This window comes from Barbus barbus (genome assembly GCF_936440315.1).
Source record: "Barbus barbus genome assembly, chromosome: 32".
NCBI classification, from domain to species: Eukaryota; Metazoa; Chordata; class Actinopteri; order Cypriniformes; family Cyprinidae; genus Barbus; species Barbus barbus.
The window spans coordinates 15,508,024-15,535,899 of record NC_136760.1 but is presented as its reverse complement, the minus strand read 5'-3'; the positions used below and the strand labels follow the sequence as shown (position 1 = coordinate 15,535,899).

Below are 27,876 nucleotides of genomic sequence, written 5' to 3'. Positions count from 1 at the left end.
AGTCACCTCATCACTCACCAAAGTTATAAAGTCACTTTCACATGAGGATGAACTTTAAACTAGTTTCTTAAACTACTTTCAATTAGGATCAGATGCAGGGACACTACATTATGAAAAACTCACTGTAAAATGAGGATTCTGTCAAAAATAATGTCATAAATAGCTTTTCTTTATCAATTAACTTCAATGAACTAAATTAAATCAACATTTGGTGTGACCATCCTTTGCGTTTAAAGCAGCTTTTGCCCACGGTGCACTTGCGCATGGTTTTTCAGATAGCTTTGTAGGCAGGTTTCTTGAAGCATCTTGGAGATGTTGCCACAGTTCTTCTGGATTTAGTCCCTCTCAGTTTTTTCTGGAATTCAAGTCATTCCAGACAGACTGATGATGATCAGATTAGATCTCTGTGTGGAGCACTGGCTGTTGTCAGACTCCTTGCGTGCAAACAAAACTCTCACTGGATTATTACAATTAATGGCAATATGAATGTTTGGAAATGTAAAGTGATATTTCCTACTGACACACTACAACAAAAGATTCAAATAACTGACTTAAAACCATTTTTAGCTGGTGAAAATAATACTGTTCTAATAATGCTGGAGTACTGTAACTTAATTCATTTGAGTTCATAAAAACATTTTCTTGATATTAAATAAATATAAAATCTAAATACATGTAGTTTATGTAGTTTAAACTTCAAAATTCAAATCCAAAAATAAAACATATTATATAGTCTTAGTATTAGTAAATTACTGGTTTTACAGTATATGAAAATAAACATCTTGAATATTCTGCCTCACATCACCTTTTGCATTCCACAGAGGTTTAATGTGAATTAATAGTATTACATTAAAACATTTTCTGGTGCTACAGCACAAAGAGCATGGCAGGCATAAGACCTCTTAGTTGAAGCAAGCCATTATAAGACAGGCTTATGATGGCACATGTCCAATCATCTCTTTGGCTGATGGTTCAGTACGAGAGTTGATGATATAACAGTATGTTGATCAGCATCTCATGCGCTCATCACCCAATGGAAGAGTGGAAGTCCATGTCCAATTAACACACCATTGCCTGACAGTGAATTTAAAACTAATGAGCTAGTGTATGTTATTCAAAACTCTGTAATGGATACTGGTTGTCTGTTTTTCTTGGTATAGCAACGAATACTTTGTTTCAGTGGTTGTTGGCCCAGTTTAGTTTGTAAAAATGTCATCATTTATTTCTGTAGACCTCTGTTCACACCTACTAGCCTGCCATTAAAGTTATAATAAGAGCAGTAACAAAAAATTCTTACTGGCAAATGTAGAAACAATATGTGTTGGAATAGGTTGGATAAAGTAATCAAGAGTAACTACAAATGAGATATTTATGAGGTGATTTAAGATCCAGTCGCACCCAAGATACCAATTGGGTACACCGCGTCCACAGAAACATGGGCATCGCTATGGAAATGTAGGAGGGCCATGTTCTGAGCAACGTCACATGCACATACACAACATCCATTCAGAGACTGAGGGACACCCTACACCACTCTGGAAATAAGTGGCCTGGGAGCAGAGCATTCACTTAACATTCTTACTGAAAGCTGGCGGGTCCCCTTTCCTTCCCCTCCCTGAGTAACAAGATTGCCTTCCCATAAACTTCACTCACACACACACAGTCGGCGGCAAAACATTTCGAAATAAAACACCACAAATGGCAGCTACATGAGCTAGCATGAATGCACACACGGAAACACTATAAGTACATTTAGTTTGAATCTCCATGAGATACAAATGGAATTTGTGCATCCAGGGCAAAACCCTACATGCAGTAAGTGCTGAATCTGATAAAGATGCATTTCACACAGCATTTGTCTTTATTTATTTTTTTTCACTTGCCAATACAACAGCAGTCTTTGACATTACACTGAAACCTACTAAGCCTATTCTTTTTATTCATGTGTAAAGGTATGAAAAACTCATACCTTGCATTTAGCAAACCATTTTAGAATTTTGTATTTATAATAATAATTATAAACTTTTATACTATTATATTATAACGTGTGTAATAATAATAATAATTCCATAATAAAAATAAAAATAATTTAATAATAATAATATAAATATGTACTTGTACATTTCTACATGCAGCGTGCAAGTAATTTGTGTCTACATTAATTACATAATATAATATAACTGAAAGAAATTAATAGAAAGCAAACACTTAATGTCTGAAGAAGGAGAAGATTAAAAATTAATTATTAAAAAAAATATATTATTAAGACATTACGTGTGTAAATTATTATTACTGATAAAACTGATACTGAATGTAATATGTGACCTTGGCCCACAAAACCAGTGATAAGGGTAATTTTTTTATGTATGGTTTGTTGGGATAGGACAATATTTGCAAAAAAAATCTAAATATTGAGAAAATTACCTTTAAATTTGTCCGAATGAAGTTATTAGCAATGGATACTATTAATAAAAAATTAAGCTTTGATATATTTACGATAGGAAATTTACAAAATATCTTAATGGAACATGATCTTTACTTAATATCCTAATGATTTTTGGCATAAAAGAAAAATCAATCATTTTCACCCATACAATGTATTGTTGGATATTGCTTCAAATATACCTGTGCTACTTATGACTGGTTTTGTGATCCAGGGTCACATATGTGATTATTAACATTTTGAATTTGGTTACTGCTGCTGTACCTAATCCAAATGAAAATATTCAACTGAAAACGTAAAGCTAAAACTGTTAAAGTACCAAAGTAAATGTTAGTGTGTTTGAATGTGTGTCTTACTTGCAGATGGCACAGACAAAGCAGCGCGGATGGTATGTCTTGCCCAGGGCGGACACAACTTCCCCTTCAATGAACTCTTCACAACTGAAGCAGCGGGTGCCATAGAGTCGCTGATAATCCAGAGTGCAGATAAACTCGCCCTGACGCACAAAAAAGCCTCCCTGAGCCAAATCACATCCACAAACTGCAGAAAAAAGAGAGAGACAGTTAAATGCTACAATGTGTTCATCTTTAAATGATAACATAACATTTCCAGAATGCAATCTGTCATTCAAAGTAGTCACTTGAACGTGTGCAAAACCGTAAAAGTTTATTTTGCTGAGGATATATGGAGCAGAAACCTGTTGGTGCTTCCATTTACGATCACTAATAGTCAGTGCTCTAGTGAAAAAATATCTAATATACAATATTATATATGATATATACAATATTAATGGATATACAGGCCTAATCTAATATACAGACTTCATGGATTCACAGACAATAATGAAATAAAAGCTCATTTTGAACGACAAAATCTATGATGAAAATCTATTGACACTTTTGTCAACGAATAAAAATGAGACAAAAATGTTTGGGAGGGACAGTTTGGGAAGAGATCCAGTCAAAAGTCTATGATTAATACCGAATCAAAATTTTGCTGTCAAAATTAACACTTGTTTGTGCTTAATGGGTCTAAGGAATAAGTATGCGTATTACCCATGATGACATAATGACTACCCAAATCATGTGTTTGGGTGTGTGTCCATTTGTTTATGTGAGCAGAGTAATTGTTGTGTTTCTAATCAGCACACATGACGTGATCCAGGCAGGTGCATGAGAGTGGACAGGACAAAACAAAATGAAACACAACCTTCCTCTAATTATCCCCTCTCCCTCAGACTCCCTCCATCTCTCCCCACTCTCTCTTTCCTTTTCTTACAGTCCTTTTTCCACTAAAACAGGAACCACATCACGAACATAATACACACAGACACGCTCCGATGACATCATTCGCAGGGCCGATCCATTTTCCACCTCCTCTGAGGTAAATGATAACTGTGGAATTTCCTTCTCTTCCATGGCTTTTCTTTCTGTGTGTCAGAGCTGGGATATCTCATTCAGAATAATAGACAAAAACAACTGCACCTTTTTCTTCAGTTCTTATTTTTCTGCTTTTATAATTTTAACTGTAAAACACTCTAAAAATGTTATGGTAAAAAAAAAAAAAAACTGTTAATTTGTTAACATTAAGCTTCCCTACTAAAAAACAATGTAGTGTCATTTTACAATAAAATACTGTACAGTTTTTATAAGCAAATAATAAGAACAAGTAATTTTATACTTTACAGTGAAAAACAGTAAATTGTCATTCCCAGAATTTCCTGTTTGACACTTCTCATTTTATGGATTTCCATTTAAACAATTGTTTTTTTTCCCCTTTTACAATTATATATCTTTGGGCAGTATGTTACATTTTATGTTGTTAACGTTTATTGTATTATTTAGTGTCATGTTCATTACCGTGATTTTTTATTTGTGTGCACCTTCCATATATTAGTTTTGTTTTTTTGCAAATTTGCTACTGTAGTTTTTACAGTAAAATTCTGACAACCACAGCTGAAGGTTTTTAACATGTTTAACAAACAAATACAAAAGAAAATTTGCCCTGTAAAATCCAAATATAAACATCTTTTTAGTCAGTACAGAAGGAAACACTCAATTCAAATTCAAAATCAAATTTGGACTATGTCCATATTCATTTTTACTGCTTTTTATTCTTACCGCAAGTCAACAATTGCCTCATTTTGTCTGTTTATTTTTAGTGAATAACAGGAGAAACATTTGAGAAGAAAGTTGAAACAGCAAAAACATATTGCTCTAAAAGAGCAACGTCTGAGCAGTAAAATTGTTACAATTCCAGTATATTATAGCATGCAACCTATTCTCTCCAAGTGCCTGACAGTTATCCACCTGCCTCTGTAAGATCCTATCTTGAATGACCTCTTTGCTGTTACATAATAAGCTTTAGCACTCAGAAAACAGGCTCTCTCTCTTGCTCTCTTTCACACACACCCAAATGCACACTTACACTAATACGTGTACTAATTCCCGTGCTAGCACAACACAATGCATTCTAGTAATGTTCCTCTCGTAGTAAAAATCCAAACAATAACACAGGAATGTTGCTCAGGAAATGGCAGACATATTTTCCACAGCTGCTAAAGAATGATTGGTTGGCGACTGTGATGTGGAAGGTTAGCTAGGTTATAGGCATATGCGGTGTGACAATGTGTGAATTCTGTTCCAAGTTAATCAAAACTTCCTCCTAAAACAGGGGTCTGCAACCTTCAACGTCAAAAGAGCCATTTTGGCCCCTTTCCCACCGAATAAAATTCATGTGGAGCCACAAAATATTTGATGCCCAAATAAAGATAACACGGCATATAGCTAAAGTTTTATATTCAGTTATGTAACTGTCACGAATCTGGTCTATGAACTTCCGTTTAATCACCACCAGAGGTCACTCCTCCATCACATTGACCTTCACACCACACAGACTGTTACATTTTACCCTGGACTGCATTTCCCATCATTCATTGCACTAAGTACACACAGCTGTCTCAATCACATTCTCACACCTGAGAACCATCTTACAATCACACACCCTTTATAAACCATGGACTTCTTTTCACAGATCGCCGTGTATTGTTCTGCGTTTAGCACTCTCCTAGTGGTAGCTGCTTTACCGAGCCATTCTGTGTTTGTTTAGTTCCAGTATTGTCTAGCGTTTATCACTCTCCTAGTGATAGCTACATTACGGAGCCCTTCTGTGTTTTCTAAGTCTTAGTTTAGTTTATTTTGTTTAGAGCCTCGTTTCCTGATTCCTGCCCGGGTATCATGGATTAACCCTTGTCTCGCCGTTTGTCTCATACCTCGTTTGAATTATTGCTCAGGTTATCGGACTACCCCTCTTCTCAAGCCCTCTGGATATCGTTCACCGATCATAGACCCACGCTTGCCCTAGGATGACTATCTTTTCTCTTTTAATTTAAATCTAGATTTATTCACATTGCCCCTTGAAAACCTCTACTTTAACACACTTGACCGAGAAAAAGTGCAGGGGAAGAGTTTAGGTTTTATTAAAAGTCGGGGGGACACCTCCCCCGCGTACACCCATACAGGGAGCCACCGCAAAGGGATGAAAGAGCCGCGGGTTGCCGACCCCTGTCCTAAAAGCACAAACTGCCTTAAAGAGAGCATGTAAGGTAAGAGGCCAGTACACACCCAGAGCAAGACTGAAAACAACATTGAACTTCTTATTTCATCAAGCAAACTAGATTTTTAATGGAAGCCATGGATGCTTTATTTACATGAATTTGACTAATGATAGACATGCATCTTATTTTGGCAAATTTAATATTATCCTATAGTCAATTTCATAAAATACTTAAAAAAAATTAAACACTGTTTTAATTTTTTGTGCAGTGAAATTTGAACCTAATATATAAAATGTTCATATACAAAGATATATTTATACTTTGTGAAAAAAACAATAAGTGTAATATACAAGGACACCATGTTTCAAAATTAAATAACTACTATATAAATAAATTAAGTTAAAGTAATATAAGCCAAATATAGCCAATTATAAAAAAAGAAGAATTATCTATTAAAATATTATATATACTGTAGAATATTTTCTTCATATTAAGATGACAGTTGACATCTTTTACTCTCGTTTGCATATAAATTCCTAGAAAATAAAATTTTCCAGTTACTAATTGGGCTGTCAATAGAGTAAAATAGTTGATAGATCTCATGATTTATTACAAATGTTTAGAAAGGAGAATTAAGTTATAATATCAAATGCCTGCTAAATTATTACATTAAACATTTATTATCTTAATTCATTGACTTTGACCAATACTTTTCAGTAAAAGTTTTTGTGGACCCTTCAGCATCCCATTGCAGCCCTGCCTCTGGACCCCAGTTTGAAAACCACTGCTCTAAGCATACTTTTGTACTGAAGAATGTAACCCAAACCCTGCAATGAAAAGAAGTCCTCAACACTGGGCAACACAGGGTGTGTCTTTCACCCTGTCGAGTATATTTAGCTCAGTTGCAGACAGAAAACAACACCTGAATAAGAGCACCATGGAATGTCTGTGAGCAACGCTGCTCTCATGATCACACACATGAGCAGTCTTCACTCAGCTGAAAGTGTGCAAGTTATAATGTTAGTTATCATTTTGAAATCTAGAGGATGTTTTCATCCAAAACAGCAATTACCAGAACAATTCCAGGAACAGCCCTCTCTGGGGTTAAGTGCTCCAGATGGACACCCCATCAGCACCTTGGGAATGAACACTTTAGGTGCATAAGCTCCCAAGAATGTCACACCTACCATATGATGACTGAAGGTTATAGATACAGAAAAGAGCAGATAAATTAGAAAACATGGAGAGAAAAGAAAAAAAAACAGCACAGCTAAGGAGGTTATACAAGCGGCACTAAAAAGAGGATAGGTTGGGCTAGGAGAAATGGAACATGGAAAAATGATGGTGGAGGAAGATAAGCAGACTATAGAATAGGGAAGGAGTGTAAACAAGAAAGAATTGGGAGGGTGAACTGAGAAAGTCACCATGGAAACTTGAGGATCTTAATATTGGACTCGAAATAAAATCTCTGGATTGCCATTCTCGACATGTCTGACTCTCTGAAACCTAAACTTTGCAATGCAACAAGAGCAAGCAAACAAGATTATAAAAAACGTGTTGGCGGGTGAAAGCAATTCCTTTACACGTTACTCACCTGAGGCACACTAAATCTAAGGGATACCTTTTGGAACAATCTCAGAAGCTATCGGTGAAAGGTCAATGAATCTGCAGGGTTAAATCCCTTTCCTCAAGGCCAAAGAATTGTGAAAGCTAGCACCAGTGACATGTATTTGGCAGGACTCACATCAACAGAGGGAAGCGTTTTATTCCTGTAGGGTAATATAACCACTCTACACACTGTCTAAGCCAACACTAGCTAGCTCTAGAGCTCCAACTGAATTCTCTGGCAATCTAAAATGGCGCTAGAGTGCATGCTTTCAGGGAGTTGGCTGTTTGGAGAGGGTCTGGAGTTCCTCTACATGAGAGGGGTTGCAAGTTCACATCAGGAGATCAAACTTTAAGCAACAATCCAGCACACAGGCTACTGATGTCACATCTATCTTAGAATTAAATAAAACAAAAGTTGAACATGTCATATTGAGGTCTCTGTAGAGACGTTCCATGAGATCACATAGATAGCAGCAGCTTCAACAAAGCAAAAACTCACATTGCCTCACATCTATAATATAAGATGACCACCCACAAAGGTGGAGGCGAAGACCACTCAGGGAACTATCAGGGAGTATTGTGACCACCAGACCAGGAAGGACTAAGGGGTCACAGAATTTGGCACCACCAGACTGAAGAGTGCTGAGACCACCAGATTTGGGACCACTAGACTCTGGACCAAATCGTAGCTCATAGTGTAGGGGGAGGAACTCAACAGTAATGCATAATCAAAGTACTGTTGTTGCATATACCTCTAGGCAAATATGATTTTATGGGCTAATTTTGGCCAAAATGGTCGGGTGCAGATGACTAATTAGAAAATAAGATAAAATGCAAAGCAATACAAAATACAAAGTACTTAGAAAGCGTGAGAGTATACTCTTTTTAAGGTCAATAAAGGCATTAAGTACAGCTACTGCGATTGGATAAGACAGTCTCCTAATTGACTGTGGGCAGTACTTTTAAGGTTGAGACTACCTCATCATAAACACAGTATCACAATATTACATCCAGCAGATGATGCAGAAAACAACACTATTAGGTATCAACACACCTTTGGCAATGAACCTCGCATCAATGACCTGATGAACAGAAGAACTCCTGCATCATCACCTTCATTTGGCACAGGATCAAAAGCTCCAGCTATGACATTCACCTTGAGAGTCCTGAGTGTCATTGCACTACAGCACACAGTGTTCTGTTCTACATGACGCTGAGTGTTGCTAATGACCTGCAGTTAATCGACAACTAACACATGAGAGCAAATTAGTGTGCACTAGCATAATGAAGAAGGTATGGACATGTAACTACATGAAGCTGACGGTCTACACAGCAGAGAAAATGGAATATGATAAGAAAACACATCTCTGAACAAGCACATACTGTACACACCGCACATCAAAGGCCTGGGCTACTAGCCAGACAGAACTAGTGCACTGAATAGATACATAGCCTACACAACAGTAAAAAATATATACACATACATACATGTATACAAAATAGATTAGGCTGACCACTCATCCAATAGAGCAAAGAGGAATGTGTTTAATTATGATTAATTATGGATCATTATCCATTTTTAGCTATTACGACAATTAAACACCAATTAAGTATCAAGATTTGTTTTTTAACACCAATCCAAAACTAAACTGAACTCTTGTCAGACGAAGAAAGGGATTATACAGTATTTGTTGTTGTATTGTTGTGATGTTGTTTGCAATATGGCACCTTTTCCATATCGCATATTACTATAAATACAGTTGTATCACTTTAAACTTCATATTATCTTTTCATCTGATGTCCAGTGAGTGTATAACGACTATATAAGTGGGTTAGTGGTATTAGTGTTAATGTGATACGCAGAATGTGCACTCCTGCAGGCCTTGAAAAGAGATCGCAAAAACAGAAACAAAATACCCACACCATTTTTACCATATTGTCTGATGTGAAATGACATGGATTGGCTTTAAATTACTGGAATGACCTATAATGTTAGACAACAATACTGTAATACCAGGATTTTTAAACAATGTTTTTGAAAAACGTATAAACAGTAATATCATTAAGTATTATTACAATTTAAAATGAAATATTTTTCTATTTTAATATATTTTAAAGTGTAATTTAGTCACGTGAATACACAGCTGAATTTTCAGCAATTACTGCAGTCTTCTGTGTCAGAAGGTCCTTCAAAACAAAAATTATTCTTATATGCTGGTTTGGGGCTTTAAGTGTGTGTGTGTGTGTGTATATATATTACATTAAAATTAAAATAAAAACCGGTTACTGAACACATTTACTTGACTAGATTGTTTATATGTTTTATATAAAGCTATAGTGTATATAAATACTAGGTAACACTTTAGTACAGGGACCAATTCTCACTATTAACTAGTTTCTTATTTGCGTGCCTATTGTTAACATATTGGCTGTTTATTAGTTCATACAAAGCACATATTCTGCATGATGTATTATGCTGCATATTATAAGCAGCAAATTAGGAATTTGAGGCAAAACTAGTAGTTAATGGTTTGTGAATAGCGAGAATAGGACCTTAAAATAAAGTGTGACCATATACTATACACTAAACCAAATCCAGCATTAACCATCAAGAGAATTATTTTTGCTTTATTTGATTTATTTATGAATCATTTATGAGGTTTTGTCAGATTGAGCTAATTTCTGTGGACAACTCTGACCTCCAAACTATAGTAACCATGTAAACTCCCAAATAGACACACACATAATCACACAACCAGAGCACAATGTACTTAATTAATTGTGTGCTACTGTATACAGCATGCAGTTTTATTTACAGATGAGTCAGCATCTGTAAATGAGCAGCAAAAAAATGCAGTTGCATCCTGCCTATTTGCTAGAGATATTCAATTATATTTGAGTGAATCTCGGCTGATCATAATCCAATGTGACAGATGGGATTACAGAATAATGTGTTCCTAAATCCAATGAAAATGTCAGAGAATGGGGGAAATCCATATTTGTCATTTCACAGCATCCATGGATTCAGTGCACCATTGTTGAGTTATTAGTGCTAAATTATGAATAGAAAGCCTCTGCGGCTAAATGTCCCCGATGAGCGCTACTAAAAGAGGAACTAAATAAAGTGTGTCATTTATTAATTCTGCTGAATCCTTTTGGATATGTGCAGTTGTTATATAAGTTCAGTTGCAGTGGGAAACAGTTTGAAATGAGAAACTTGACATAGCCTTGAGCACACAAAAATTGTGCTCTGTCCTTATGAGGGAAACAATTTAATTTTGTATGTTAAATCAAACTGACATGATTTCATTTAACTGGGAAATATGTACAGTACTTGGAGGTTTCAATGAAAAACTACTGAAACAACACTGAAATGACAACTAAACAAATCAAAAATTCAAAATAAAACAGAAGCAATATTATAGTCCATATTATGACATAGCCCATCTGTAAATACAAATTCTACACTACTGTATATAAAAAATCCCCTATATAACACAGAAAATTACATTAATCAACATATTTTTGAATTACAAAGCCAGTATGATGAAAATGTCCACGCATACAAATCTGCACACAGGCCTACAGAAAGCATATCACTTGCCAGAGACACACTTTTAAATATGAGGCTCTTCATGTTTCAGATGTTGAACTCTGGTGCTGTCAGGACAGAGAAGTGACACAGGCTGCCTCAGCAAAAATACAAGGATTTTTTAGGTTCGGACTTTCAAATCAGTTCAAATCAAATCATTTCAACATTTTCTCAATATGAGGTATCAAGATTCAATACTTTACTCTGGTGGGTGTGTGTGTGTGTGTGTAGAGATAGTGTGTTACCTGAATCACTAGGGGATTCAGGCAAACAAAAGGCAGCTGTATTAGGGTGTAGGTCACACATTTTAGTAGGAGTAAACACACAACCAGAACATGTATATTTTAGAAGATCTTTGAATGGTTGATATTTGATACGTAATGCTTTATTAATATTGAGTTAGAGCATGTTTTGAACAGATATCCCTCTCCAGTTACATTACATTTACAATTACTCCAATTTACATAAAACTATGCACTAAAGCTATGTTTATGTCCATAATGCTATACATTAAAAAACCTGCTGAGAAAATGTGCCTGTATATATATTTTTATGCATATGTGTATTTTGATTGAATAATATATTTGAGCTCACATGTTTGGAACGAGCGTTGGGCGTGCTCAGTCCAGCCTTTATGGAGCAATGAAACCCCCACTGTGAAGAATAGCATTGCCATGTTGTCATGGTGTGCATGAAACAAATACAGGCAGTTTTACGATAAGTGAATTCCCCCACGTGTCTCTGTACTTCTCCAGACCTCCATAAGAAGGCTCCAAAACATCTTAGAATGAAGCAATATCATCTGGTTTGTTTGATGTTTTACATAACAAATGAGCTGAAGGTGGTGTGACAGCACACTGAGTGCTGGAAAGACACACTCTCAAACACACTTCCTGTAAAAACAACACCCGCCCACATAACCAGTGTTCCTAGAATGACTCCTATAAAAGAAAAAACAATGAGGTACTGTATTTGTAATTGTTGATGTTGAAGAAATCATGTATGATTAATTATGTAAGTGCACATTTTAAACAATTAAAGGCTTAGCAATTAAAGCTAGAAATACTGATATTCCTTGCTTATTCAATTTTCGCCGATTCGCTTATTATGCAATTTTTATTAAGCATTTTGGATGAATAAAAATAAAAAGCACTGTCTCACCACTGCTGATGCTAATGGTGTGAAAGGTGAAAGTCAAGAAATAATTTTGTGCAGATTCCTTATTTAATTCTGGAATTACTAATAATGAAACTCAAATACATTACAAAATGTAAAAAATGCACTATATGTATTTAACTCAACAGTAACGTTTACAATTAAAAATGGAAAATTCAACTGTATACACTAGTGTTTAAAAGTTGAGGGTTAGTCAAGTCTATTAATTCGATCAAAAATACAGAGCAAGGAATATTGTGAAATATTATTACAGTTTAAAATAACTGCTTTCTATTTGAATATACTGTAAAATGTAATTTATTATGGAAAAGCTTAATTTTTAGCAGCCATCACACGTTTTCAGTATAACATGATCCTTCAGAAATCACCCCAATAGGCTGATTTGGTGCTCAAGAAGCATTTCTTATGCTCTCAGAAAAAAAGGTACAAAAGCTGTCACTGGGGCGCTACCTTTTCAGAAGGTACACTTTTGTACCTTTTTAAGTAAAAGGTGCATATTAGTACCTTAGAGGTAAATATTAGTACTTAAAATCTACATATTAGTACATTTTTAAAGGGGTAGTGTATTATTATCAATGTTGAAAAAAGTGGTGCTGATTAATATTTTGTGGAAACTGTTACTTTGTTTACTCTTTAAAAGCTCAGCAATAGAAATAGAATCAAAATCATTTGTTACATCAAAATCTCTTTACTGTCACTTTTGATCAATTTAATACATCCTTGTTGAATAAAATGTTTGTGGATATCGGTGGATATTGTATTGTGTTCACTCTCAACCCTAGTTCACTGTGTGATAAGACACATATATAATAAAGCATGACACATTGACTATTCAGAGAATACAACCTTTTCTAAATACACACCCATCCACAAAATAATGGTGAATTGCATATGACTGTCTATTCTGTTTTACAAAACTAGCCTTAACAACTCTGTATTAAATCCATAATTATTTGTGCATAGCTTAAAGCAGTTACTTAAAACAACAAGAGTTCAGGGTGGGAGGTTATCAAAAAAAGTAAGAGCAGCAACTGTAATTTGACTAATGGCGTGCAGTAACCGCACTGACTGATGCTGTGAGGTAAGAATAAACGTGCTAAACTCTATTAAGAAGATCACATTGTCTCCACCCTGAGGTCACCTAGCAACCCCTGTCTGTATTCACAACATCATCAAGCTGAAAACAGCTGGGAGAAATGATCTTGCTTATGCATAACCAGACACACATACACAGACAGACAAAGCAAGAATCCACAGTGAGCCATGTGTTTGGCTTAATTTGAGCTATTCTTGATGAAATCTGATCGCAAACAGATGAAACATTGTCATCTTAATAAACGTCCTCTCTACTCTATGGTTGTGGCAGACTGCTGTCACAACAATATGCACTCCACCCTCCCCGTTCATGGAGCACGATAGAGTTTGTTAACGTAAAAACAGTGTAATGCTGCACAACAAAATACCTAGAGGTTTTCATCACATTTATTTTGTGTTCAGGTTCTAGAAGCTATACAGGTCCTTCTCAAAAAATTAGCATATTGTGATAAAGTTCATTATTTTCTGTAATGTACTGATAAACATTAGACTTTCATATATTTTAGATTCATTACAACACAACTGAAGTAGTTCAAGCCTTTTATTGTTTTAATATTGAGAATTTTGGCATACAGCTCATGAAAACCCAAAATTCCTATCTCAAAAAATTAGCATATTTCATCCGACCAATAAAAGAAAAGTGTTTTTAATACAAAAAAAGTCAACCTTCAAATAATTATGTTCAGTTATGCACTCAATACTTGGTCGGGAATCCTTTTGCAGAAATGACTGCTTCAATGCGGCGTGGCATGGAGGCAATCAGCCTGTGGCACTGCTGAGGTGTTATGGAGGCCCAGGATGCTTCGATAGCGGCCTTAAGCTCATCCAGAGTGTTGGGTCTTGCGTCTCTCAACTTTCTCTTCACAATATCCCACAGATTCTCTATGGGGTTCAGGTCAGGAGAGTTGGCAGGCCAATTGAGCACAGTAATACCATGGTCAGTAAACCATTTACCAGTGGTTTTGGCACTGTGAGCAGGTGCCAGGTCGTGCTGAAAAATGAAATCTTCATCTCCATAAAGCTTTTCAGCAGATGGAAGCATGAAGTGCTCCAAAATCTCCTGATAGCTAGCTGCATTGACCCTGCCCTTGATAAAACACAGTGGACCAACACCAGCAGCTGACATGGCACCCCAGACCATCACTGACTGTGGGTACTTGACACTGGACTTCAGGCATTTTGGCATTTCCCTCTCCCCAGTCTTCCTCCAGACTCTGGCACCTTGATTTCCGAATGACATGCAAAATTTGCTTTCATCCGAAAAAAGTACTTCGGACCACTGAGCAACAGTCCAGTGCTGCTTCTCTGTAGCCCAGGTCAGGCGCTTCTGCCGCTGTTTCTGGTTCAAAAGTGGCTTGACCTGGGGAATGCGGCACCTGTAGCCCATTTCCTGCACACGCCTGTACACGGTGGCTCTGGATGTTTCTACTCCAGACTCAGTCCACTGCTTCCGCAGGTCCCCCAAGGTCTGGAATCGGTCCTTCTCCACAATCTTCCTCAGGGTCCGGTCACCTCTTCTCGTTGTGCTGCGTTTTCTGCCACACTTTTTCCTTCCACTGCCACTGAGGTGCCTTGATACAGCACTCTGGGAACAGCCTATTCGTTCAGAAATTTCTTTCTGTGTCTTACCCTCTTGCTTGAGGGTGTCAATGATGGCCTTCTGGACAGCAGTCAGGTCGGCAGTCTTACCCATGATTGCGGTTTTGAGTAATGAACCAGGCTGGGAGTTTTTAAAAGCCTCAGGAATCTTTTGCAGGTGTTTAGAGTTAATTAGTTGATTCAGATGATTAGGTTAATAGCTCGTTTAGAGAACCTTTTCATGATATGCTAATTTTTTGAGATAGGAATTTTGGGTTTTCATGAGCTGTATGCCAAAATCATCAATATTAAAACAATAAAAGGCTTGAACTACTTCGGTTGTGTGTAATGAATCTAAAATATATGAAAGTCTAATGTTTATCAGTACATTACAGAAAATAATGAACTTTATCACAATATGCTAATTTTTTGAGAAGGACCTGTACATTCAAAGTGCCTTTCAAGATTCCTTTAGGGTAAAAGCCAATATATAACTGTTTGAAAACTGCCACACAATAATAGTATATAGATGGATTGAGTGGTGTCGTGATTGACGTGTTACCTTTGCAGACAAAGCACTTGATGTGGAAGTGTTTGTTCTGCACACGGAGCACCTCGCCTTTGCAGGGCTTGCCACAGTTTTGACACGGGACGGGGCCGCTCTGCCGCTGTCCCTTCTGCTGCTCCAGGGGACTGTGAACAGCCTCCTGGTGAAATGCTGTGGAGACACAGTGAGAAAAAAAAATTGGCTGAAAAGTATATACATCCCCAAATACAGCATCAACTGACAGGTATAGAACGTTTAGGAATCAGTCAACAAACTGTAATAATCTAACTTGACCACATTAATCTGAATATTTGGGGGAACGTATGCTAGTATGCTATTGCAAATTTAGACATTGAATAGTCAATATTAAAAACATGCAACTATTTTGAATACATTAAATATATAATTATTTTTCATTATTAATCTTAAAATATGTCTATTAATTATATTTATTAATCTAAATGTTAATTATTTTTATTAACCTTTTTTTTTTAGGTTTAACAATAATGTAATACATTACTTTGAAAAGTAAATTCTGGAGTTATCTACATCATTATTATTTTTTATTTAATAATGAATATTATTATTTATTATAATATATTTGCCATAAATCTTTATTAGATTATTATTATTATTTGCCATGAATCTTTAAACTCTGGGTAAAACCAGCGTAGCTTTGGAAAAAAAAAATGTGGCCACAAAAAAAGAGAATGGATTAATGTCATGGGAATGCATTCTTGTTTTTTTCCCCCTGAAGATCATGAGCGGGGATCCATGCTAAAATATTACATGACCTTGTACCCTCTCACACCATTGTTCACGGATAATCACCGGAACAGTAAAGAAGAGTTTGCGGTAGACATGTATGACGTCAGGGCTCTGCTCTCCTTTGTAAATTTTTAAGCTGTCATTAGCGTCTGTCTGGCACCCAATATTCACACCTACTCCATTACAAAGGCGTGTAAACTCAAACAAACACTTTAATACAGTCCAACACAGCTAGAGAAAGACATTCAACCTCTTGTTTTAAAAGGGCATGTAGCAAAACTGGTTCTGTTGGATGTCCTGATCTATTCTGTAGTGGGATTTTCACAACAGGTGTTCACTTTGTGAAGTCTAAGGGATAAATGGCTACAGAGAAAGGTATTTTTGCTTGTTCTCAGAGACGAAAACCAGTATTTGTCCCTCATTCGTTGAGAAGTTTGTAAGAGCTGCTGGTTTCAGCTCGCTCACACAGACTTACTGAGCCTTTGACTCTAATTAGATAGAAGTACTTTGGGAGGAAACTACAGAAATCATTGAATGTGTGTTTGTTTGTGTGTGTTTGACTGCATTTGTCATGTCACGGGGAACCTATCTGCCAAGTCATAATAATGGTCAGCTGATGATCAGATTTTATTAAAGACTACCAAGACAAAACAATGCTTTTTTTTATTTTTTATTAACTTGCACGGATTAATTGTTCACCTTAAGACTAGCAATGTGCACTAACAAAATAAATATGGTCAATTTTGATTTCATGCAGACTTTAAAGTCAATCTGAATTTCAATTTGCAACCAATTTTAACTTGTAATGTGACATATTTCAGAGAAAAACATGTAGAACAGGACTTTCAATCACTGGAAATAGGTTGGATCATGGCACTACAAACCAAAATGTGAGTTTGCTAAAACAGTGCCTAAAAACAATTTGGCTGTTGGTTAACATTATCCAATATAGTCTGAATGGACTAAGCAACGTCAGCAGTTTCTCAGCATTCTCATGAGTGAGATATTCCTCGAAACTCTAAATAAATCATATGAAGTCCTCTGAACCAGAAATGTACACTCTAAAAAAAAGGTGCTATATAGCACTAAAAGTGGTTCTAGTCCCATCAGCTCTCATAAAGAGGTCAATGCATTTAACGAATGGCATGTACATTCCAGCTACCACCACAAAGAAAGACCTATGGGAACAGGAAGGACAAATGTTTTCATTCTAGACTAGCATGCAATTGTTTTTCATGTTGTCCACCATCAGTTTAGACACATCTACATGTTTAAACCTTGGGTGAACCCAGTGTAGTTATTGTTAATTAAAATTAAAACTATTAAAATCATTTGAAAAAATCATTCAGAAGAAATAAAAGTTTAAAAAATAAACAAAAACTGCCAAAACGTTTTGTTTTCTCGCACAAATTGCATGTATTCTGACAGCGCGGCACAAGCTTGCGGCACCAGGGTTCAAAGTCCAAAAGAAAAACTGTGCTGAAATAGTGTTATTCGTCAGTTGCTCAGTAATATTTGTATTAATTCTTACAAGGCATGTGACAATGTGATACGTGTGACAAACATCTTCCTAAATTCGTAATGAGAATCAATTTATATCTGCTGTTGTCAACAAAAAGAAGCACTGTCTTCCTGCGAGTTTCTGCCAAAATAAGCTGAGAAAAAGCAAGAACTCCATCACAATTTATAAATGTTAATATTAGAATTTTACTGTTGTTCTGTAAAATAAATAAAAAAATTAAGACAATAATAATGACAATTATAATTACAACAGCTCTATTAATACATTTATTATAATATTCACACAGTGTTCAAATTGGGATCTGTAATATTTTCCTATGGTTTAAAAGAATTATCTTCTGCTCAGCAAGGCTGCATTTATTTGTACAGTAAAAAAATACATGCCTGATTCAAGAAGGAGATCTCAAAAATGGACAAAAAATATTATTTTACTAACTTATGCATTGTTGGTATAATGTCTGCTAGATTGTTAAAATTTTCAGTTAAATAAATATTTTTAAACTGTTGTTTTTTTGTTTTTTTTACCAAACAGTAAAAAACAAATTTTGGCTATTTAATTTATTCAGTGGCGAAAACAAATTGGCAAAATACATCGGGAAAAACTCGACAGTGTTTGGTATTTGTGTTTCATTTTGTTCGGTGTGTCTTCTTCGGCCAAGAATCCTGATTTTGGTGCATCCCAGAATAAATAAATTTACATACATTTTTATTTCAATTATTTCAATTGAAATACACTTTATTTCAATTACTTGTACATACAAAATAATTTAAAGTTTAACAAATATTTAAAAAAAAAAAAAAAAATTGACCAAAGCACATAAAACTACTAAAACTTAAACTGAATTTACAACTACATACAGAAACAGAAGCGGATTTAAAATATTAATAAACACTAATATTATATAAGTTCACTGCACAGTTCTTGAAAAGGGGTTCAATGTTACGGCAAAAAATAGCCAATCATAAACCGTCTAAAAGGTTACCTCATTAAATATTCATACACATTGTTCCTCTCAGCATCTGAGACTGTTAACTCAAATCACGAAGACATTTGTCATCCAGAATTAATTTACGTTGATTACTTTTTGTTCTTCTGCAGAACAAAAAAGTGTGTTGAGGATCATTTTACGTACAAAAAAACAATGAGGCATTTTGCAAAATAGCTTCTGTGCAGAAGAAACAAAGGGCAAACTATTACTATAGCTTTCAAGTCACAATGTCTGTGAAGTGTAAAAGCCCATATACTATAAAGAGATTGTGGTTCCAGTCAGCACAAAGCTTCATAAACTAGCAAACCACATCATAAAAGACAGAAAACTGTGAATGACTCTTATAAGCCTAACCACATCTCCTCTGATAAGAACTTGTAAGTGAGGGTGGATCATCATCAGGTTCTCATACAAAAACAATCCAGAGTTTTCCCAAATCTCTGATTCCTTTCAACCTGAGCCAAAGATCTGTGGTTAAAGTAATAAAGGTATGAAGCCGTACTGCAGTAGTAAGATCCCTATCACTGCCGCACCCGCTCTCTTCATACACTCATCTCCATGCTTCAAATGTCCACATCATATAACATCAAAACCTCTGTAAGCACGAGCAACTAAAGGTCAGCGTAAGGGAGGAGTTTGTTCCACATGTCGCTAAACACACACACACCTTACTTTTCACCAACTTGCTCGTTCATACAGCCAGAGTCATCCATCTTTAAGCAGGTTCTCCATAAATAGAGCATCTAGTCAACCCGTGGGGATTCCATCATGCCCTACTACATTCTGCTTGAGGTCCATGCGCATGGTTGACATGACTGTATATTTGAAAGGCTCAGATTTCCACCGCAGGATCCCTCTGCCATTCAACTAGACAAAAATCACTCATTATTTGCCTTATTTTGCAAATGCAATTGTGGGTTTTGGGGTATGATTGAATAATAGAAAGCCTTTGGATACTAGAGCATTCATCCTATTACTTATGTGCTGCAGCATAATTCAATACTGCAGCTTAGTTATGAGTAATATGGGGAATGTGGGGAAGTCGTGGCCTAATGGTTAGAGAGTCGAACTCGTAATCCAAAGGCTGCGGGTTCGAGTCTCCGGCCGGCAGGGATTGTAGGTGGGGGGGAGTGAATGTCCAGCGCTCTCTCCACCCTCAATACCACAACTGAGGTGCCCTTGAGCAAGGCACCGAACCCCCAACTGCTCCCTGGGCGCCGCAGCATAAATGGCTGCCCACTGCTCCGGGTGTGTGTTCACTGCTGTGTGTGTGTGTTCACTGCTGTGTGTGTGTTCACTGCTGTGTGTGTGCACGTTGGATGGGTTAAATGCAGAACACGAATTCCGAGTATGGGTCACCATACTTGGCAGTATGTCACTTCACTTCATATAAGACCTATAATGGTCACAGTCACATTTTGATGATTCTTCTGTATTAAATATCACTCATCAGCTGTGCAAGGTGAAACAGCCAATGAGAAGTTTCCAAACGGCAAGACAAATAAATATGGAAAGAAAAAAATAAGACAAGAAATGAAGAGAAAATGTATTGTTATATAGTTAAAAAAATATTTCATTCACAACCAGCCGTACATAATCATATATAACAGTATTAATAATTAATTAGATAAATTAGGGATGAGGGATCATTAGGAATCAATCTGATTATTATGTTTACTTTATGGCAGTCACCTAATAAAAACAGATAATATAAATTTGTTATACTAAATGGTAAACGATACTACTTTTTTTGTAAATAAGAGGCTACAAAATAAAATTATTTATTTTAATTTATCCAAGTGATTTTAGACATCACAATATTGTAATGTACAGTATAAAAAACGATGTTCACTTTAAGATTTGCTAAAGATTACATTAAAGTGTTATTAAATTATCATTGTTTTGTATAACTTGGAAATCCACAAGCTAGTATACATCAATGTGCAGCTGTACATACCCCTTTTCATTTAGTTCTAGAGTTAAAGGTTTAACAATTTTCAGACGACTGAGGAAAAACAAGTAGCTTACTGTGCACTGGTGAGGAAAATCCTGCAAAATGAAAAGATTTTGGTGGTAAAGTCACAGCAAATACTCCAATAGATGCTTACATCCCTCTATAAGAAACTTAAAGCACTAATTTGTCCACAAGGCTTGCAGCTGTGTGTGTGAGGATGATCCTCGGACATGGCAGGATGATTAAAGGATTTTAAAGCAAATGACACGCTCATGAGCACAGAGTGCCCATTTTGAGGCAACCAGAGGTAACTCCATTTCAGCAGCTTTCTGCCTGGGAGGACAACAACAGGAACCACAGTAATGGATTTAAAGAACTTAATTAAAGTCTCACTCATTGTGGTAGAGAAAAGCAAGATAAACATCCAAGATGCCATATATTATATTTGTGCACTTATGTTCATTGATATACCAATTTTGTACTCCCAAGGACAAATGAAACAAAAAATATCTCGGATGCACCATTACGTTTTGCAGAGCAAGAATCAGATTGTAGAAATCCAGTTCAGATTTGCAAAGACAACAACTACCTTTTATATTTAATTTCTTAATATTTCTTTCAGATCTGTTTTCCTGCATTAGAGAAGAGGTAGAGTACAGAAAGAGAGTTTGTTTACTGTCACCAAGGTCAGCACTAAGGTATTTCTGCAGCTGCTGAGACTCTTCCAACAGTTATATCATGACTTGGATGTGTTTGCCCTTGTGAAAGTGTGACAGTAAGGCCATCCAAGCAATTTAGAGTATTGCTTGTGATCTCAAAGTGTTGGGGGCCAAAACTGCAGGATTATTGATTATCTACTGATTTGCTGTCAGAATGAGATTTCAAGCTGATAAATATGTCACATTATTACTTTAGAACTGTTTTTACTTGTAAGCAGTGCTTCAGATGAGACGACTTTTTTGTGCAAAAAGAAATACTTTGGATAAAGGAGGAAACGGCTTAATGTTAGAAACATCTTAATGATAGATTTGTTTATTACAAACACATAGCCTTTCGCTCAAATCAATCAATGGAATATTGTAATGTTTTTATCAGCTGTTTGAACTCTCATTCTGACGGCACCCATTCATTGCAGAGGATCCACTGGTGAGCAAGTAATATAATGCAAACCTTTCTGCAAATCAGTTCAAATGATAAATTAAAACTCATTGATATCTTGGATGAGTACATTTCCAAATTTGGGGTGAAGTATTCTTTAAAAAAAAACAAAAAAAACATTCTCAGTTACAAAGTCAGCACTGTCACTGGATAACGCACAATTTCTGTTTTCAAAGTGTTTTGAATATTTAAAAACAGCATGTTTTTAAAAACTAATTGCAGAGTAAAGGATCACATTGTATTCACTGGCAACCAACCAAGCTTATCTCATCAACCACCTTAACACCAATTCACATGAAACTTTCTATTTTTGCCTGCTAACAACCTTAATGCACACAGAACACATTTAAAAAGCTATTATCTGCCTGTCTAAACATGACAGTCAAAATCAAACCTTGGTTTTTAGCCTCACAGTAGGCTATTAGACATGCAAACCTCTAATAATAATCAATTTCTCTTTAATTGGCACTCAAAAAATAACTACATGTCAGCATGTCAGTATCTGTTCTCCCTCCCCTTCATGTTTTCCCTGTCTCCTTCTATCACACACACACACACACACACACACACAAAACATCTCTAGACTGCTGTCCAACAAGGCCAGATTGCATCTAAACTCCTGGAGTGCAACAGCGTGTCCTTCTGCCCAAACCATGAATATTCTCTATAGGTGGATTGTTATTGTTGTTGTTTTAATAGACAACCATCATAATAATGTTTTGCAGAACCTCAATCTAACAAAAATACTACTCACATTTTATGACTGTATATTTGCTATGCATGCTTACTAAAATACATCATGAATAAAAATGCCATAATCTTTAAAGCTCAAAATTCAGTGATGATAAACAGGCTGAATAGCATAACATTACAATATATTATCATGTCTCGACATTACTAAAATGAAATCAACATCCCATTTACAAAGCGGCATAAACGCCACCTGAAATAATAATAATAATAATAAAAAAACAGACAGAGAGTCAAAGCGCAACATTACCTTTTTCTTCAGGCATCGTCTCCCGTAATCACGTCTATTCTGTAAATAAGAGAATGAGCCTGCTGTTTAAAAAAATATATATATCCGACAGTATTTCAGTGGAGCACAGCGGTCTGGTAAGCTCCTCTCGCGAGCGACGGAGAAATGCGCTTCACACAGCGAGACTACAGGAATGAACGCAGGTCATATGATTCCCGAGCTATTGCAGCAATCCATTATAAATAGAAGCTTCTCGATCAAAAGCATGACACCCCTTCCCAAATATCTGAGGGCGTTTAGCCTACCGTATTTTCTCTGTGTGAGGTTCGCAGCTGGACTATCATTTAGCCCAGTTGGAAAAAAAAAAAAACAATTAAGAATCAACCTGTTATCAGCGTGAGAAACATGCTGCCTGCATACATTCAAAGGTTTCCGCGTTTTAGGCTATAAACTTATCTATCATGTCTATTATATATCAGGTCTATAGGATACTGGAATGTCATCAAAATATATATTTTATATAATGAAGCATACATACCATAATTTCGTGTTTTTTTGTTTGTTTGTTTATTACCATTTCCAAATGCTATAAGTTTCACATTATTCATAATATAGCCTACAATTAATTCAAATTAGGATAGGCCTATGTACCTTAGGATCCTAAGTCTCCTTCCTCAAATTATTATTAGGCTTATTATTATTATTATTTATATTTCATCTTAAAGAGACATCCAAAAAAAATGTGTTCCACTTTTCTAGCACTTTAATTAATGAATTAGTAAAAATGTGTTTAAACTATGAAAAATATAAATATTAATATGTTTATTTAATATAAAATGGATATACACAAGGATATAGCTAAACAAATTAATGATGAAAAATTTTATTATGTAGGATCTCCCAAATAAACATGAAACAGGCCAGAAACCAGAGTGACCAACTGCATCCGTTGCTATCCTATAATGCCACACTCAGCCCTATCTGACTCTAACCCTTTATTTTATTACTACATACCTTTGCACATGAGATCATGCCTTATATTGAATTGTTTGTGTTTTCCGTTTCATTTTGAATCCACCTTTCCTTGGAAAAGTACTGGATTGTGATGGATTGGACGCCACAGATTTTATCATCAGTGCTCTATTAGCAAGACCACACTTGAATGCAGTCGCTCAGATGAAAGTTCTGAAATATGAACAGAGTCATGGCAGGCATTTATGAACCGCAGAACTTTTCACACACCCGGTCCATTTAATTAATGCATTCATGAGGTCAGAGCGGCTCAAATCTTTTCCAGTTCTGAAGACCCCTCAATCCAGCTCCATCTCTGTACACAGTTCACTCTTTGATGTTTAATCGCGGAGAATGAGTCAATGTCATACTGCTATCTCACTCTCTCACATGTCCTCTATAAGTCCTGAATAATGATCAGGCTTGTGAATGGGCAGCTAGCACCTGTCTGGGGCTTTTGCAACAAAGGCAGGAGCCATTTCAAATTCCAACACTTGAAAAGTGAAAAGTGAAGTGACATACTGCCAAGTATGGTGACCCATACTCGGAATTCTAATACTGCATTTAACCCATCCAACGTGCACACACACAGCAGTGAACACACACACAGCAGTGAACACACACCCGGAGCAGTGGGCAGCCATTTATGCTGCAGCGCCCGGGGAGCAGTTGGGGGTTCGGTGCCTTGCTCAAGGGCACCTCAGTCGTGGTATTGAGGGTGGAGAGAGCGCTGGACATTCACTCCCCCCACCTACAATCCCTGCCGGCCCGAGACTCGAACCCGCAACCTTTGGATTACGAGTCCGACTCTCTAACCATTAGGCCACGACTGCCCCAGCTTACTTACGTCAGTACAAACCTCAATTAACTGCAAAATGTTTCTTCTCCTCTCCATGGAGATTAGAAGTTAAGGATCCATGTTAAATGGAAAACCAAACAAATAATTACGCTTTTTTTTTTACTGTGCTAAATTTGCTACCATAAGCATTTGGCTCCCGTTTCTGTCAGCACCATTAAAATGATTGTTTAGACACTGCTGAAAATCTGTGCTGGCAATCAATGGAAAAAAATAATGAAAGAGGCATTGTTCTAAAGTGAGAGATGGCAAAAGAGAAAAAAGGAGCGATAGAGTGAGCGAGCCAAGCTCGGCCTCCAGAGAAAACACATTACATAATTCCCTTTGTATGATTTGCAAAGATAGAGAACATGTGTCTGACTAATTTATGCTAATTTTTCTGTCCGTCGAGATTATTTATTTTAAAAGTTTGACACCCTGTGGGTGTTTTCTTCTCTGTATGTAGTCATCATCTTAAACAAATTTGCTTACAAATATTAGGATATTTTCAGGCTATTTATCATCTGGACATCATGATCAATAGAGACGATAGGATAGCCAGAAGCAGATAAGTTGGCAAACCACTTAACTCTCAACCACTTAAGTTGTTTAGGATACCCAACCAAATCTACAGAGATAAGTGTTACACATAAGCGACCTCTTCTGAATATATTCAGGTATATAACAATATAACATATATATTCTGAATATAACAGAATCTTTTTAAAAGTGTTTTTAGTAATAATAAATAAAACAAACATAAAGTGTGTGTAATTAATACAAAAAATAATAAAACAAAAACTATATCATGTAAAATTGTGTGTGTGTGTGTGTGTGTGTGTATAGTTCACTCATATGTGTGAGAGAGTGTATAGTACAAGCAGTATTTGAACTGGTTTGAATTGAATATTGTGACCTCATCAGGATCCAAAATAAAAGAAAACAACGTATACACTCACAGAGACACATTCTGTACACGAACACTGCCAGTGTCAAAATAGCTCAACTTCACTCTCTACACTTTGATCTACATTTAAAAGTCCTTCAACACTTTTACTTCAACTTCATTCTATATCCTCTTTGCCTGAGCTAATGGAGAGAGTAATAGGGGCCACAGAAGGATAGAGATAACAGAGAGAGAGAGAAACGGGGATGAGGATGTACTCTGCTTGCTCCAACTCAAGACACCCTTAAGATTCAAGTCATGAATAATTTACAGAGGTCCTTTACTCTCTCCACGTAACCTGAGACTCTAAAGCACAGCAGCGGTGCTCAGGTGTCAAATCTCAACAACACATACAGCTGAGGGTGAGAACTACAGTACATTAGGTTATGGAAATTCATGGAAATCCATGAAGACAACTGTAATTAAACTATTTAAAGATTTTTCCTGGAGTTTTGGTGTTGTAATTTGGTCCCATTCTTGCCTGATATAAGTTTCCAACTGCTGAAGAGTTTGTGGTCGTTTTTGACGTATTTTTCGTTTAATGATGCGCCAAATGTTCTCTATAGGTGAAAGATCTGGACTGCAGGCAGGCCAATTCAGTAACTGGACTCTTCTACTACGAAGCTATGCTGTTGTAAAGTTGCAGTATGTGGTTTTGCATTGTCCTGCTGAAATACACAAGGCCTTCCCTGAAATAGACGTAGTCTGGAAAGGAGCATATGTTGCTCTAAAACCTTTATATACCTTTCAGCATTCATAGTGCTTTCCAAAACATGCAAGCTGCCCATACCGTATGCACTTATGCAGCCCCATACCCAACTGAACACTGATAACATGCTGGAAGGTCTCCCTCCTCTTTAGCTCGGAGGACACGCCGTTGTGATTTCCAACAAAAATGTCAAATTTGGACTCGTCTGACCATAGAACACTTTTCCACTTTGAAACAGTCCATTTTAAATGAGTCTTAGCCCACAGGACACGACGGGGCTTCTAGACCATGTTCACATACGGCTTCCTTTTTGTATGACAGGGCTTTAGTTGGCATCTGCAGATGGCACGGCGGATTGTGTTTACTGAGAGTAGTTTCTGGAAGTATTCCTGGGCCCATTTACTAATGTCAATGACAGAATCATGCCGATGAGTGATGCAGTGTCGTCTGAGGGCCCGAAGACCACAGGCATCCAACAAAGGTCTTCGGCCTTTTCCCTTACGCACAGAGATTTCTCCAGTTTCTCTGAATCTTTTGATGATGTTATGCACTGTAGATGATGAGATTTGCAAATTTGACGTTGCGGAACATTGTTTTTAAAGTGTTCCACAATCTTTTTACACACTCTTTCACAGATTGGAGAGCCTCTGCATATCTTTACTTCTGAGAGACTCTGCCTCTCTAAGACATCCCTTTTATAGCTAATCATGTTACAGACCTGATGTCAATTAACTTAATTAGTTGCTAAATGTTCTCCCAGCTTAATCTTTTCAAACTTTCTTGCTGTTTCAGCCCTTTGTTGCCCCCGTGCCAACTTTTTTGAGACCTGTAGCAGGCATCAACTTTGAAATGAGCTCATTTAGTGGATAAGTGTAAAATTAGCCTATTGGCTCATGTGATTTGAAAGTCTTTTAGCTTTCATTTTATTCAAATTTAAAAAACGTCTCAACATTTTTGGAATTCAGGTTGTACTTAGAACGTCATGTTTAATTCAATGCGTTACTTGCTTCATTTTTTTGATAATTATTATCTTAATTGTTCTACATTTTTGGTTTGTCAATAGTACAGTAAGCAACATTTTATGAAGTGAGAGGAAAACCACGATTGAATCAAACATCTAGAAAGTCTAGGAGTCATTTTCTTTATATACAGCTAAATCTGATGTTAATTCAAGCTGATTAATTAGCTGAAGTTATTACACAAACACCTGCGTCATTAACACCAGTTCTTCATGGTTTGAACAATGGATTTGTGAAGTTACTGCGATTTCGTGAGTAGTTATTTCTTCAAAAACACATTGCACTATTTTAGCAAAAACAGCGAGTTGTATGGAAAATGCATCCCTGCCTGACACAGCAACACTAGTTCAACCAATGGCGTATATGGCAGGACTATCTGTTTGTGCAACTAA

General features: G+C 36.4%; 1 protein-coding gene across 5 annotated transcripts in view; it reads right to left on the bottom strand.

Moving 5' to 3' along the window:
- Positions 1–27,876, bottom strand: part of LOC306852334 (actin-binding LIM protein 2-like) — a 65,804-nt gene that overhangs the window by 27,562 nt on the left and 10,366 nt on the right. For 2 of the 5 annotated variants that reach the window (XR_013782573.1, XR_013782574.1), the window contains exons 2-3: positions 15,611–15,766; positions 2,800–2,983 (exon numbers count right to left, since the gene is read on the bottom strand). Coding sequence is in view for 1 of the 5 variants with exons in the window: in XM_079389070.1 (XP_079245196.1) it covers positions 2,800–2,983; positions 15,611–15,766; positions 22,986–23,001 (356 nt within the window). In the remaining 4 variants the exon portion in view is untranslated. Of the gene's footprint in view, positions 1–2,799; positions 2,984–15,610; positions 15,767–22,985; positions 23,175–27,876 lie in introns of those variants that run through there. The other 3 variants (XR_013782575.1, XR_013782576.1, XM_079389070.1) reach the window with 3 other exon arrangements.